Here is a 14,993-nt window from a genome sequence, read left to right on the forward strand (position 1 = left end):
TTCACCTGGTTCTCCCTCTGTGTGTCTGGGTCCTAATCTCCTCCTCCTCTTCTTTTTTTTTTTTTTTTGAGACAGGGTCTCACTCTGTCAATCAGGCTGGAGTGCAGTGGTGTGATCTCAGCTCACTGCAATTTCCACCTCCCAGGCTTAAGCATCCTCCCGCCTCAGCCTCCCGAATAGCTGGGATTACAGGTGTGCACCACCATGCCTGGCTAATTTTTGTATTTTTTGTAGCAGTGGGGTTTCACCATGTTGCCCACACTGGTTTTGAACTCCTGGGCTCAAGCGATCTGCCCACCTTGGCCCCCCAAAGTGCTGGGATTACAGGCATGAGCCACCGTGCTGGGCCTACAATGACCTCTTTAAAGACCATGTCTCCAAATACAGCCATATATTATGAGGTCCTGGGAATTGGAATTTCAACATATGCATTTGGGAGGGGTGGCACAATTTGGCCCATAACATTCACAAACTGCCAGAGTGACCCCCACCCGACCCTCCTGCCCTGGCCATGTGACAACCAAAAAATATCAATTAGAGGGCTGGTACTACTCCCGGCTAGGCATAACTCAACATAGTATTCCCTTTGGACAATCCCTGAATTGCATCCGAGGGCGGGTAGACATTCTCCAAACCAATCAATTTATTTTATTTTTTTTTTGAGACAGAGTCTTGCTCTGTCACCCAGGCTGGAGTGCAGTGGCACAGTCTCGGCTCACTGCAACCTCTGCTTTCCAGGTTTAAGCGGTTTTCCTGCCTCAGCCTCCTGAATAGCTGGGATTACAGGCACGTGCCACCACGCCTGTCTTTTTGTATTTTTAGTAGAGACAGGGCTTTGCCATACTGGCCAGGCTGGTCTCGAACTCCTGACCTCAAGTGATCCACCTACCTCAACCCCCTAAAGTGCTAGGATTACAGGCATGAGCCACCACGCCTGGTCTTATTTTTTGAGACAAGTTCTCACTCTGTCATCCAGGCTGGAGTGCAGTATTGTAATCACAGCTCACCGCAGCCTCAAACACCTGGGCTCAAGCGATCCTCCCTCCTCAGACTCCTGTATAACCAGAACTACAGGTGTGCCCCACCACACCCAGCTAATTTTAATTTTTTTTTTTTTTTTTTGTATAGACAGGGGTCTTGCTTTGTTGCCCAGACTGGGCTTAAACTCCTGGTCTCAACCAATCCTCCTGCTTCAGCCTCCTAAAATGCAAGGATTGCCATCAATGTATTGATCAACAAGCACCCTTAATCAATAGCAGAATCCTTCCTGTTTTGTCTGAGAACAGGTGCTTACAGCAAGGAGACTGTGAGGAGAGCAGGTGGTGGGAGAGGTCAGAGCTGATTTCACTTCCTGTTTCTTTGATTTGTTTTAAATCTTCTTGTTCTTTTATTTCGTTATTAAAACAAATTTTTTTTTTTGAGATGGAGTCTCACTCTGTCACCCAGGCTGGAGTACAGTGGCATGATCTCGGCTCACTGCAACCTCCTCCTCCTGGGTTCAAGCGATGCTCGTGCCTCAGCCTCCTGAGTAGCTGGGATTACAGGTGTGCGCCAGCACATCCGGCTAATTTTTGTATTATTAGTAGAAACGGCATTTCACCACTTTGGCCAGGCTGGTCTAGAACTCCTGACCTCAAGGGATCCGCCCACCTTGGCCTCTCAAAGTGCTAGGATTACAGGTGTGACCCACTGCACCCAGCCTCGTTATTTATTTTTAAGAGGTGGGTTCTCAGGATGTGGCCCAGGCTGGAGTGCAGTGGCAATTCACAGGCATGATCCCACTACTGAGTTTTGATTCTCTCTGTCCTCTCTTCTCACCTCTGCCCATCTCTGCAGCTGCCCTGATGCATCACTACCAAAGCCAGCTCCTGTACTGTCCGCAGTCTGCTGAGTGGGTGGGTGTCGTGTTGTAAACCCTCCACCCAGGGGACTGTTATGTCAAGCAACTTTATCTGGGGTCAGGGGAAGTTCCCACATTTCTGAAGAGGGAAGTTCAGTTTTCTGATATGCGTATTGAGAAATGGGGAAGCAGGGGGCTGTGGTCACGTCTCTAGGAGGCCCCTGGTGGAACTGGTCCCAACTTATCTCCCTTCCACATCTCTCATGATTATCTAATTGCAGAGAGGTAAACATGAAAGAGGTCACTTTTTACCATTTTAGGTTCAGGGGAGCAACAGTTGGATAAAAATAATAACCATGGTTTATCAAACATATTGTGTGGTAAATAAATGCAGTGGCTCTCATTGAATCTTCACCATGATTTTGTGAGGTTGGAATATTTACCAACCCCCGCCAATCTTTTTTTTTAGACAGAGTCTCACTCTGTCGCCCAGGCTGGAGTGCAGTGGTGTGATCTCGGCTCACTGCAACCTTTGGCTCCTGGGTTCAAGTGATTCTTCTGCCTCTGCCTCCCCAGTAGTTGGGATTATAGGTGCAACATAATGCCTGGTGAATTTTTGTATTTTTAGTAGAGATGGGGTTTTACCTTGTTGGCCAGGCTGGTCTCAAACCCCTGGCTTCAAGTGATCTGCCTGCCTTAGCCTCCCAACGTGCTGGGATTACAGGCGTGAGCCACTGTGCCCGGCCCCCATTTTTTTTTTTTTTTTTAACGACAGGATCTCACTCTGTCACCCAGGCTGAAGTGCAGTGGTGCCATCATAGCTCATTGTGGCCTCAACCTCCTGGGCTCAAGTGATCCTCCCACCTCAGCCTCCCAAGCAGCTGTGGCTACAGGTGTGTGCCACCACACCTGGCTAACCAACCCCATTTCATACCTGGGCAAACTGAGGCCCAGAGGTGGGGTCTCACGGCTTGTCCATTGTCATTAATGGGTAAATGGCACAACTGGGATTCAGATTCCATTTGTGCCTCCCACTGTTGATCTCCTTCTACAGCTGCCTTTTTCTTTTTTTGAGATGCAGTCTCGCTCTGTTGCCCAGGCTGGAGTGCAGTGGTGCAATCTCGGCTCACTGTAACCTCCATCTTCCACCCCAGCTCCCTCGTTCCTCGGGAGAGATGACTCTGAGATGCATGTTCCACATTGTCTCCTGAAAGTCCCCACTGGGGTAAAGCTCCACCTGCCTAGAGAGACACCCTGCTCAACTAACACATTTTTGGTTAATTTTTAAAATTAAAAAAAAATTTTTTTTAGAGAGACAGCGTCTCTGGCCAGGTGTGGTGGGTCACGCCTGTAATCCCAGCACTTTGGGAGGCTGAGGCGGGTGGATCGCTTGAGGCCAGGAGTTCGAGACCAGCCTGGGCAACATGTTAAAACCCCATCTGTACTAAAAAATACAAAAATTAGCCGGGTGTGGTGGTGTGTGCCTGTAATCCCAGCTACTCAGGAGGCTGAGGCAGGAGATTTGCTCGAACCTGGGAGGCGAAAGTTGCAGTGAGCTGAGATTATGCCACTGCACTCCAGCCTGGGCAACAGAGAGACTCTGCTAAAAAAAAAAAAATTAGAGAGACAAGTTCTCGCTGTGTTGCCCAGGCTAGAGTGCAGTGGTGCAATCATAGCTCACTGCAACGTTGAACTCCTGGGCTCAAGCAATCCTCCCGCCTTCGCCTCCCGAGTATCTGAGACTACAGGTGTGTGCCACTGCTCCCAGCAATAACACATCTTTTAACACATCTTGTTCTTTCTCTGCCTCACTTTTTTGTTTTAACAGAGTCTTTCTCTGTCGCCCACTGTAACCTCCGCCTCCCGGGTTCAAGTGATTCTTCTGCCTCAGCCTCCCGAGTAGCTAGGACTACAGGCCTATGCCACCATACCCGGCTAATTTTTGTATTTTTAGTAGAGACGGGGTGTAACCATATTGGCCAGGCTGGTCTTGAACTTCTGACCTCTGCCCTTGTGATCTCCTCATGATCTCCACGTGAACTCCTCGTGATCTGCCCATCTCAGCCTCCCAAAGTGCTAGGATTACAGGTGTGAGCCACCACGCCCAGCCTTGCCTCATTTCTTCACATCCCGTTGGTGTTTCCTGGGATCATCTCCAAAATAATCTACCTGCATGCACTAAACTCCTTATCTCAGTGTTTGCTTTTGGGAGAACTCAAACGATGACGCTATGGGATGAGTGTCATCATCAAAGATGAGTTTGTGAAATCGTTCTGGTTTGCCTGGGACTGAGGGACTCCTGGATTGTGGGACTTTTGGTACTAAACCTGGGAAAGTCCCGGGTAACCCAGAATGCATTGACTATCCTTATAGGAGGATAGTGTGGCATCAGGGAAGCCAAGAGAAGAGAATGCTTCAAGAAGAAAAAAAATGATCAACAGAGTCAGATGTTGGCCCAATGGTCAAGTTTGGTAAGACTGAGAAACATTACCAGCGGACTTTGCACCGAGGAAGCATTTGGGACATTGGTTCATCCTTTGGTGTGTTGCAAGCAGAAGTTAGATTGCAGTGGTTGAACAGTGAGGAGGTTGGAGGAAGTGAAGATAATACAGTGGAAACAACTTTTTTTCTAGAATTTTTTTTTTTTTTGAGATGGAGTTTCGCTCTTGTTGCCCAGTCTGGACTGCAATGGCGCGATCTCGGCTCACCGCAACCTCCGCCTCCCGGGATCAAGTGATTCTCCTGCCTCAGCCTCCTGAGTAGCTGGGATTACAGGCATGCGCCACCACGCCTGGCTAATTTTGTATTTTTAGTAGAGAAGGGGTTTCTCCATGTTAGTCAGGCTGGTCTCGAACTCCCGACCTCAGGTGATCCACCCGCCTTGGCCTCCCAAAGTGCTGGGATTATAGGCGTGAACCACCACGCCCTGCCTTTTTTTCTAGAATTTTGGCTGTGAAGAGGAGGAGAGATAGAGTGGCTATTGCAGCAGGAAAGCAGATTAAGGGGAGACTTTTTGGATAGAAGGGGCCTGAACATGTGTCCTCTCTTTTCCTTCCCTCTTTTCTTTTTTCTTTTTTCTTTCTCTTTTTTCTTTCTTTCTTTCTTTCTTCCTTTCTTTCTTTCTTTCTTTCTTTCTTTCTTTCTTTCTTTCTTTCTTTCTTTCTTTCTTTCTTCTTTCTCTTTCTTTCTTTCGTTCTTTCTTTCTTTCTTTCTTTTTCTTTCTCTCTCTCTTCCTCTCTCTCTTCCCCTTCCTTCCTTCCCTCTCTCCCTCCCTCCCTTCTTCTTTTTTTCCTTCCTTCCTTCCTTCCTTCCTTCTCTCTGTCTTTCTTTCTTGATGGAATCTCACTCTGTCACCCAAACTGGAGTGCAATGGCGTAATATCGACTCACTGCAACCTCTCCCTCCTGGGTTCAAGTGATTCTCCTGCCTCAGCCTCCCAAGTAGCTGGGATTACAGGCACCCGCCACCATGCCTGGCTAATATTTGCATTTTTAGTAGAGATGGGGTTTCACCACGTTGGCTAGGCTGGTCTCGAACTCCTGACCTCAGGTGATCCACCTGCCTCGGCCTCCCAAAATGCTAGGATTACAGGCGTGAGCCACTGCGCCCGGCCATATCCTCTCTTTTCTTCCAAAATTCCTATTATTATCATATTAAACATCCCAGTCTTCCTTTTATTCTTCCGAGATTTTAATCTTTTGGCCTTTTTTCCTCAGTGCTTTGAGCTATTTCTCCTGCGTGGTCTTCTAAACCTCAAATTTGGCTTTTGAGAGTGATGAATTAAAAGAAAAAAATCACCCAACATCAATTGCAGACAGGTGCTAAAGAAAAATAAGAATCATCCAGTAAAATATCTTCTTAAATGTATTCCCTTTTTATTAAGTTCCATAGAACTAGAACTTTTGGGCATGCACTTGAATCTTCTTACATTCTTTAATTTTTTTATTTTTTGCAAAATAAACTTTTATTTGGAGGGATAGCATAATTTAGAGTCCAGGCTCTTCTACACTTTAAACATTTATTTATTTATTTGTTTTATATAGACAAAAATGTGTATATTTATCATGTACAACAGGATGTTTTGAAATATATCTACATCGTGGAATGACTAAGTCAAGCTAATTCATATATGATTACCTCATATAACTTTTTTTTCTTTTTTTTGTGGTGAGAACACTTAAAATCTCTCATCAGGCGCGATGGCTTATGTCTGTAATCCCAGCACTTTGGGAGGCCCCAGCAGGTGGATCGCTGCTTGAGGTCAGGAGTTTGAGATCAGCCTGGCCAACATGGTGAAACCCTGTCTCCACTAAAAATACAAAAACTAGCTGGGTATGGTGGCATGTGCTTGTAGTCTCAGCTGTCGGGAGGCTAAGGCAGGAGAATGGCTTGAACCCAGGAGGCAGAAGTTGCAGTGAGCCTCTGCACTCAGCCTGGGTCTCACCACTGCACTCAGCCTGGGTGACAGAGTGAGACTCAGTCTCAAAAAAAAGAAGTTAGCCTGGGCCGGGCACGGTGGCTCATGCCTGTAATCCCAGCACTTTGGGAGGCCAAGTCAGGTGGATCACCTGAGGTTGGGAGTTCAAGACCAGCCTGACCAACATGAAGAAACCCTGTCTCTACTAAAAATACAAAATTAGCCGGACATGGTGGTCCATGCCTGTAATGCCAGCTACTTGGGAGGCTGAGGCAGAAGAATCGCTTGAACCTGAGAGGCAGAGGTTGCACTCACGCCATTGCACTCCAGGCTGGGCAACAAGAGCGAAACTCCATCTCAAAAAAAAAAAAAAAAAAAATTAGCCTGTATTTAGCAAGGAAGTAAAGCCAGTAGGAAGCTGTTGATTTGAGGGAATGAGTGAGTTTAAAGAGCAAGTTTATGGCCAGGTGCAGTGGCTCATGCCTGTAATCCCAGCACTTTGGGAAGCTGAGGCTGGAGAATCAGTTGAGCTCTGGAGTTTGAAGCTGCGGTGAGCTACGATCATGCCACTCCACTCCAGCCTGGGTGACAGAGTGAAACCCTGTCTTAAAAAAAGAGCAAGTTTAGGATGAGTGGGACTAAGAACTTGAGGAAAAGGACCTCTTCATTTACAAAAAGTCAAGGTAATATTTGCAGTGGTCATGATTTGGGTTTCCAGGGACAAGCATTGACTGAATACACCAATTTACCACACGTTTGTTGAGAGCCTATTAGGGAGAACAAACACTTTGGGAAGTAAAGGTTGATTACTTCCTCTCCAAGGATGATATGTTTAATGAATTCCCTTGTCTTTAGCTTCATTCTTCATAATGCCAAAGAGATCCAGGGATATGATTTTCCATATGGAGTTGAATATTCTAGTTTTAATATTTTATCTTCACTTGTCCTGGAAAAACATCCCCCTATAAAAGAGGTTTAGATTAAAGGTGGATGTAAGGGTAAAATAAAGTAAACAGACAAAATCAACAACATGGAGAAACAGCAGGAGTGATTTAAACCCAGTTTGAACCAGCAGGCAAGGATGGCATGATCTCCTAGCATTTAAAAATCCTAGGGCAGTTGTGGTATTCTTTGGCTTAGAGTGGGAAGACTTATAAAAAATTCAGCTGTAAGAATTCTTCTTTTTGATAAATTTTCAGACATAATATTCCACTCTGGAATTTCAGCCCCCGGATGTTTTTTTGTCTATGAAGAAAGGTTAGAGTCTTGTTGGCTTTGTTTCTCTTTGAATACCTGTTATCTAACACAGTGCCTGACACACTGTAGAACTCAAAAAATATTCTCTTTGCACCCCACAACTTACAGCTTGGTTTAGCAGCCCCAAGCTCCACAGAGGAACCAACATCTCCTGAAGAAGCCGATGAGGTTAGTGCTTGCTAGCCTAGTTATAAGAGTTGTGTGCAAGAAGTTCAAAGTTACGTCTTCCTTCCTGGTATTTATGGTTCATTCACAGAATTTCCCATCCAGATGCAATTTACAAGTCAAGCATGACTTTTTCCATAGGCAACATTGCCCGGCAACCTAACTGATCTTCCAACTTTATCAAGTTTCTTGGGAACAGAGTTAGAAAGTTAACCCAAGGTCAAATTTGTCCATACAGAAAGAGTTTCATTAGCTTTTTACTCAAACTCTGTGCCTAAAAAATAAGAGCATAGAGATTTTTCTGTAGAGATGGGGTCTTATTTTGTTGTCCAGGCAGGTCTCAAACTCCTGACCTCAAGCGATCCTCCTACCTTGTTCTCCCAAAGTGCTGGAATTACTGGCATGAGCCACCATGCCTGGCCAAAGCTAATGTATTTCTTAAAGAGAGATTCATATATACATGCATATGTGTGTATATATACACACATATATGTATATATATATATATATTTTTTTTTTGAGACAGGGTTTTGCTCTGTCACCCAGGCTGGAGTGCAGTGGCATGATCTTGGCCCATTGCAACCTCTGCTTCCTGGGCTCAAGCAATCCTCCTGCCTTAACCTCCCAAATAGCTGAAACTACAGGCATGCACCACTACACCTACACTACACTCACTATATTGCCCAGGTTATATTTGGTATTTTCCCCTTCCAAAGATACACTCATATTATTCAATTTCCACAGTGTTAAGTGATAATAATAAAAACAATTTTCCTTATTTCATTGTGGAGAACCAGTAACTGGAATGCTGGCAGCTTTAGGAATTATTTTGGATTATCTGGGAAACCTTTCATAGGTCACAGTCAACAGTTGGCACTTTTACTCTTGTTGAGAATAATTAAGCCTAATATTAATCAATTTTTCTTTTTTGAGACAGAGTTTCACTCTTGTCGCCCAGGCTGGAGAGCAATGGCATGATCTCGGCTCACTGTAATCTTTGCCTCCCAGGTTCAAGCGATTCTCTTGCCTCAGTCTCCTGAGTAGCTGGGATTACAGGCACCTGCCACCATGCACAGTGGCTCACACCTGTAATCTCAGCACTTTGAGAGGCCAAGGAGGGCAGATCACTTGAGGTCAGGAGTTCGAGACCAGCCTAGCCAACATGGTGAAACACCATCTCTACTAAAAATACAAAAAAATTAGCCAGGTGTGGTGGTGGGCGCATGTAATCCCAGCTACTGGGGAGGCTGAGGCAGGAGAATCGCTTGAACCCAGGAGGCAGAGGTTGCAGTGAGCCAAGATCGCGCCACTGTACTCTAGCCTGGATGATAGAGTGAGACTCTGTCTCAAAAAAAAAAAAAAAAAAAGTGAAAAGAAAAGAAGAGACAGGTTCTCACTATGTTGCCCAGGCTGGTCTCAAACTCCTGGACTCAAGTAATCCTCCCACCTTGGCCTCCCAAAGTGTTGGGATTACAGGTGTGAGCCACCATGCCCAGCCTCTTTTTAGACATCTATTCTGTCATTTATTCAAAAAGCCAAATATGGAACGAAATGTCACATAGTGCAGAAAGCTCATTCTGTGGTGCACTGAGCCTGAGTTAGTGCAATGGAAGAACAGAATACCAGCAACCAGATTCCAGAAGTATCATTGTTCTAACAGGGCTATTTCCTCCTCCAGAAAGGTCCCATGATTCCCTGCACCCATCCTCTGTAATTATGCAGAGCAGCTGGGGCAGAATCCCTCCCCTGGAGCCTGTTCCACGGCATACCCCCACTCTGTGGGCCCACATCCACATCTTTATGGACAGTGGGCATTTGGGGGAAGATGATCACTCTGCTATGCCTGTGCTTGTAAATTTCCCCCAGTGGGAGTCTGTGTTAGATTGCATTGGTTCTGGTGATATGTTTTACCCATACATCTTCACACAACAAGAACACATACGAAAACCAGCTTCAGTGCTGTTAGTGAGCAGAGAGAAGTCACTGAGCAACAATATAACAAGAATGAGGAACTCAAACCAGGTTATCAGGAAAAGGACTCTTCCTCATACCCTCCAGGAAAGCGAGTTTGTACTAAGACTAGCTCCTCAAAGCTACCCTATGTTTCCCAGGCTGGTGTCAAACTCCTGGGCTTAAGCAATCCTCCCATCTCAGCCTTCCAAGTAGCTAGGACTACAGTGCCACCACACCTGGTTTCCTTTTTTTTTTTGAGACAGAGTTTCGCTCTTGTTGCCCAGGCTGGAGTACAATGGCATGAGCTCGGCTCACTGCAACCTCTGCCTCCCGGATTCAAGCGATTCTCCTGCTTCAGCCTCCTGAGTAGCTGGGATTACAGGCATGTGCCACCACGCCCAGCTAATTTTGTATTTTTAGTAGAGATGGGGTTTCTCCATGTTGGTCAGGCTGGTCTCGAACTCCCAATCTCAGGTGATCTGCCCACCTCAGCCTCCCAAAGTGTTGGGATTATAGGCGTGAGCCACTGTGCCCAGCCCTTGGCTTCCTTTTTATTATATTTTACATTGTGGAAATTGAATAACATGAGCATATCCTTGAAAAGGGAAAATATAGGCCGGGTGCGGTGGCTCATACCTGTGATTCCAGCACTTTGGGAGGCTGAGGTGGTGGGACTGCTTGAGCTGGGAGGTCAAGACCAGCCTGGGCAACATAGAGAGACCCCATCTCTCTCTCTCTATAAAAAACAATTAGTAGGGCATGGTGGTGCACACCTGTGGTCTCAGCTACTCGGGAAGCTGAGATGGGAGGATTGCTTGAGCCCAGGAGGTTGAAACCACAGTGAGCTATGATCGTGCCACTGCACTCCAGCCTGGGTGACAGAGCAAGACTCTGTCTCTTAAGCAAAAAAAAAAAAAAAAGGAAAATATAAATTAAAAACTAGAAGAAGCTCAGCAAACTAACTCAGGAGCAGAACACCAAACACCGCATGTTCTCACTTATAAGTGGGAGCTGAACAATGAGAACACATGGACACAGGGAGGGGAGCAACACTCACTGGGGCCTGTTGGGGGAGGTTGGAGGGGGAGAGCGTTGGGGAAAAGAGCCGATGCATGTTGTTTTTTTTTTCTTTTCTTTTTCTTTTTTTTTTTTAGATGCAGTCTCGCTCTGTCACCCAGGCTGGAGTGCAATGGTGTGATCTTGGCTCACTACAACCTCCGCCTCTCAGGTTCAAGTGATTTTCCTTTCTCAGCCTCCCCAGTAGCTGGGACTACAGGTGCATACCACCACACCCAGCTATTTTTTGTATTTTTAGTAGAGATGGGGTTTCACCATGTTGGTCAGGCTGGTCTTGAACTCCTGACCTCAGGTGATCCACCCACCTCAGCCTCCCAAAATGCTGGGGTTACAGGGGTGAGCCACCATGCCCAGCCAATGCTGGGCTTAATACCTAGGTGACGGGTTGATAGGTGCAGCAAACCACCATGGCACACGTTTACCTATGTAACAAACCTGCACATGTAACCTCAGAACTTAAAAACAAACAAACAAACAAAAAATACCCAAACTAGAGGAAGTTTGCAGCGTCAAGAGAGGAGTATGCAAAACATTAGAACAATTCACATGTTCACTTACCTCACTGGGTTTTGAGTCAGGACCCATCTTGCTGGAAAGTGTGTATGTCTCAGACTCAGATTTTGATTTTACGATCTCTCTAAACCACTTTCGATATTGTTTCTGGACCTGGAACATCAAAGGAAATACCTGGATGGGTTTTGCTAACATTGGTGAACAGCAGAAAGGTCAGTGAGTCAGGAAGAGGATAGAGATGTATTATTATTTATTTATTTTCAAAAAACATGGTCTATTCGTACAATGGAATATTATTCAATCTTATAAAGGAAGGAGATTCTGACACATATGCTACCACACAGATGAACCTTGAGGACATCAGCCTAAGCGAAATAAGCTCATCATGAAAAGGCAAATACTGTATGGTTCTACTTATATGAGGTACCTAAAGTAGTCAAATCCATATAGACATAAAGTAGAATAGTGGTTTCCAGGGCCTGTGGGGAAGGAGAGTGGGGAGTTAGTGTTTAATGGGGATGGAGTTTCAGTTTGGGAAGATGAATACAGTTCCAGAGATGGATGTAGGTGATGGTTGCACGACATTGCGAATGTGGTGCTACTAACGGTACACTTAAAAATGGTTAAAAAGGTAAATTTTATGTTATATATGTTTTACCACAATAAAGATTTTCCATTACAGGGTATATAATTGTTGTAGAAAATTTATGGCCGGTTGTGGTGGCTCACACCTGTAATCCCAGCACTTTGGGAGGCTGGCAGATCACGAGGTCAGGAGATCGAGACCATCCTGGCTAACACGGTGAAACCCCGTCTCTATTAAAAATACAAAATAATTAGATGGGAGTGGTGGCTCATGACTGTAATCCCAGCTACTCCAGAGGCTGAGGCAGGAGAATTGCTTGAACCTGGGAGGCAGAGGTTGCAGTGAGCTGAGATCGCGGCACTGCACTCTAGCCTGGGAGACAGAGCAACACTTCATCTCAAAAAAAGAAAAGAAAAGAAAAGAAAAAATAGAAAATTTATAAGATATGCATATGCAAAAGGAAGAAAATAGAAGTTACATATAATTCCTCAATCTAGTGAAAATCACCAATAATATTTTGGTAGTACCCTTCAATGTGTTTTGGTTTTGCCCACCTCAGAAGCAGACCCTGCAAAAAGACTTGAAGTGTAAGGAGTTTATTTGAGGGGTGATCCCAAAAAGCACCAGTAGGGCAATGAGGAAGCAGGACAGGGAAGAGAAGGCAGCTGGTAAAGGATGCATAATTAAGGTTATTTCCATTGTGGGAATCTGGGGCTCAACCCCATTCAGGAGCTCTGGGGTAGAGCATGGAACTACTTTAGAGTCAACTTGCCTGAAGGAGGAGGAAGCTGGGGTATTTATCCACCAGCTCCCATCAGTCATGGGTTGATGGCCGGTCTCAAGGGCCATTACTCTTTGGCATCACCAGTTTGCCCTGTGCATGGGCCAGGCATGTCCTGTGGGCAGTACGAAGCCTTCAGGCACAGTCATGGGTGTTTGCAACAAGCATCTCCAGGCATGTAGAGACAGAAGCCAAAGGCATATGAGAGGGCCGTGGACAACATCTGCCATACTGTGATATCCCAACCTTGGCACTATTGACATCTTGGGTTGGATCACGTTTTGCTGGAGAGGGCTGTCCTGTGTGCATTATTTAGGATATTTAGCAGCATCCCTGACCTCCACCAACTAGATGCCAGTAGAAACCCCCACCCTAGTTATGAAAAACATTTCCCCAGACATCGCTAACTGTCCTGTGGTGGGAACACAATTGCTCCTGGTAAGAACCATTCTGATATGCCATAAACTCCCATACCTACACATAAATAAATACATAACAATAACACAAACAATGAGTGCTTATACTCATTATATAAACAAAATGAAACCCTCTGGAGTAGTTTCTTTTGTTTTTTTTTTGAGATGGAATCTCGCTCTGTTGCTCAGGCTGGAGTACAATGGTGCGATCTCGGCTCACTGCAACCTCTGCCTCCCAGGTTAAAGTGATTCTCTAGCCTTGGCCTCCCGAGTAGCTGGGATTACAGGCAGTTGCCACCACTCTCGGCTAATGTTTGTATTGTTTAGTAGAGACTGGCTTTCACCATGTTGGCCAGGCTGGTCTTGAACTCTTGACCTCAGATGATCCACCTGCCTCGGCCTCCCAAAGTGCTGGGATTACAGGCATGAGCCACCACACTTGGCTGGGTTCCATTCTGGAGACAGCGTGCAGTCCCGATTATCCCTGAGCACCCCTTAGTAAGGGACCTTCTTGGAGGACATACACTACTGTTCAGTCGCAGACAAATAAAGTGTTTTGAATTTAGTAGCCATATGAAATAAAACTATATATATCTTTAAAAACTGGAGGCTAGGCCAGGCATGATGGCTCACGCCTGTAATCTCAGCACTTTGGGAGGCTGAGGGGGGCAGATCACCTGAGGTTGGGAGTTTGAGACCAGCCTGACCAACACGGAGAAACCCCGTCTCTATTAAAAACACAAAATTAGCTGGGTGTGGAGGTGTGCACCTGTAATCCCAGCTACTCAGGAGGCTGAGGAAGGATAATCACTTGAACCTGGGAGGCGGAGGTTGCGGTGAGCTGAGGTAGCGCCATTGCACTCCAGCCTGGGCAACAAGAGCCAAACTCGGTCTCAAACAAAAAACAAAAAACAAAACAACAAAAAAACGAATAACAAACAAAAACTGGATGCTATGACCTGCCTCAAAAACTGAGATAAACTAAGGGAAGAGTACATATAAGTGTTTTTTGTATGCTCATGTGAAACCCCATCTCTACTAAAAATACAAAAAAAAAAAAAAATTAGCCAGGCATGGTGGCATGCGCCTGTAGTCCCAGGTACTCGGGAGGCTGAGGCAGGAGAATTGCTTGAACCTGGGAGGCGGAGGTTGCAGGGAGCCGAGATTGAGCTACTGTACTCCAGCCTGGGTGACAGAGCAAGACTCCGTCTCTGGCAACTAATCTCTATCTTCGAAAGAAGATGATGATGATGAAACAAACGCTCTGCCAGTGGTGCCTGTGAACCAAGTGGAGATGAGTTCTGCCTCCTGCCTCAGCCTCCTGAAGTACTGGAATTATGGGCATGAGTCACTGTGCCTGGCCCCAGTTTCTCTTTAACAAGGCAGTTAACCTGCAGTACAGTGAAGTTCAAGACCTCATCATGCCCACTGCTGTTCCATGATTTGAGATGTGAGTTGCAAAAACTGCAATAGCAGACTGGGATGGATCTATGAGTTTGCCCTTGAAGACAGCCAGTGTTACAAGGAAGGCTGTGTGATCCTGGAATGTGACCTAGTCTGGGACAGTGAGGGCTTTGAGGGGCACGTATCATTTAATATGTCTTGAAGAAAAAGGGATAAATCAGCCCAGCATGGTGGCTTACACCTGTAATCCCGGCATTATATAATTGGTATTGACTGGAAGCTTTTTCTTTTTCTCTTTTTTTTTGAGATAGAGTCTTGCTCTGTTGCCCAGGCTGGAGTGCAGTGGTGCGATCTCGGCTCACTGCAGCCTCTGCCTCCTGGGTTCAAGCGATTATCCTGCCTAGCCTCCTGAGCAGCTGGGATTACAGGCACCTCCATCGTGCCTGGGTAATTGTTTTGTAGTTTTTAGTAGAGATGGGGTTTCGCCATGTTCGTCAGGCTGGTCTCGAACTCCTGAGCACAAGTGATCCCCCTGTGTCGGCCTCCCAAAGTGCTGGGATTACAGGCATGAGCCACTACACCCT

General features: G+C 45.9%; 1 protein-coding gene across 3 annotated transcripts in view; it reads right to left on the minus strand.

Moving 5' to 3' along the window:
• Positions 1-6,881: 6,881 nt before the first annotated feature.
• The window catches only part of LOC116478602 (adhesion G protein-coupled receptor E3), a 58,843-nt gene continuing 50,731 nt past the window's right edge, over positions 6,882-14,993 (minus strand). For all 3 annotated transcript variants that reach the window (XM_032169962.2, XM_032169961.2, XM_032169960.2), the window contains 2 exons: positions 11,268-11,375; positions 6,882-7,219 (listed from right to left, as the gene is read on the minus strand). In XM_032169962.2, coding sequence (XP_032025853.1) covers positions 7,181-7,219; positions 11,268-11,375 — 147 coding nt within the window. In that variant the 3' untranslated portion in view covers positions 6,882-7,180. The remainder of the gene's footprint in view (positions 7,220-11,267; positions 11,376-14,993) is intronic.

Source organism: Hylobates moloch, unplaced genomic scaffold (genome assembly GCF_009828535.3).
Source record: "Hylobates moloch isolate HMO894 unplaced genomic scaffold, HMol_V3 SCAFFOLD_12, whole genome shotgun sequence".
NCBI classification, from domain to species: Eukaryota; Metazoa; Chordata; class Mammalia; order Primates; family Hylobatidae; genus Hylobates; species Hylobates moloch.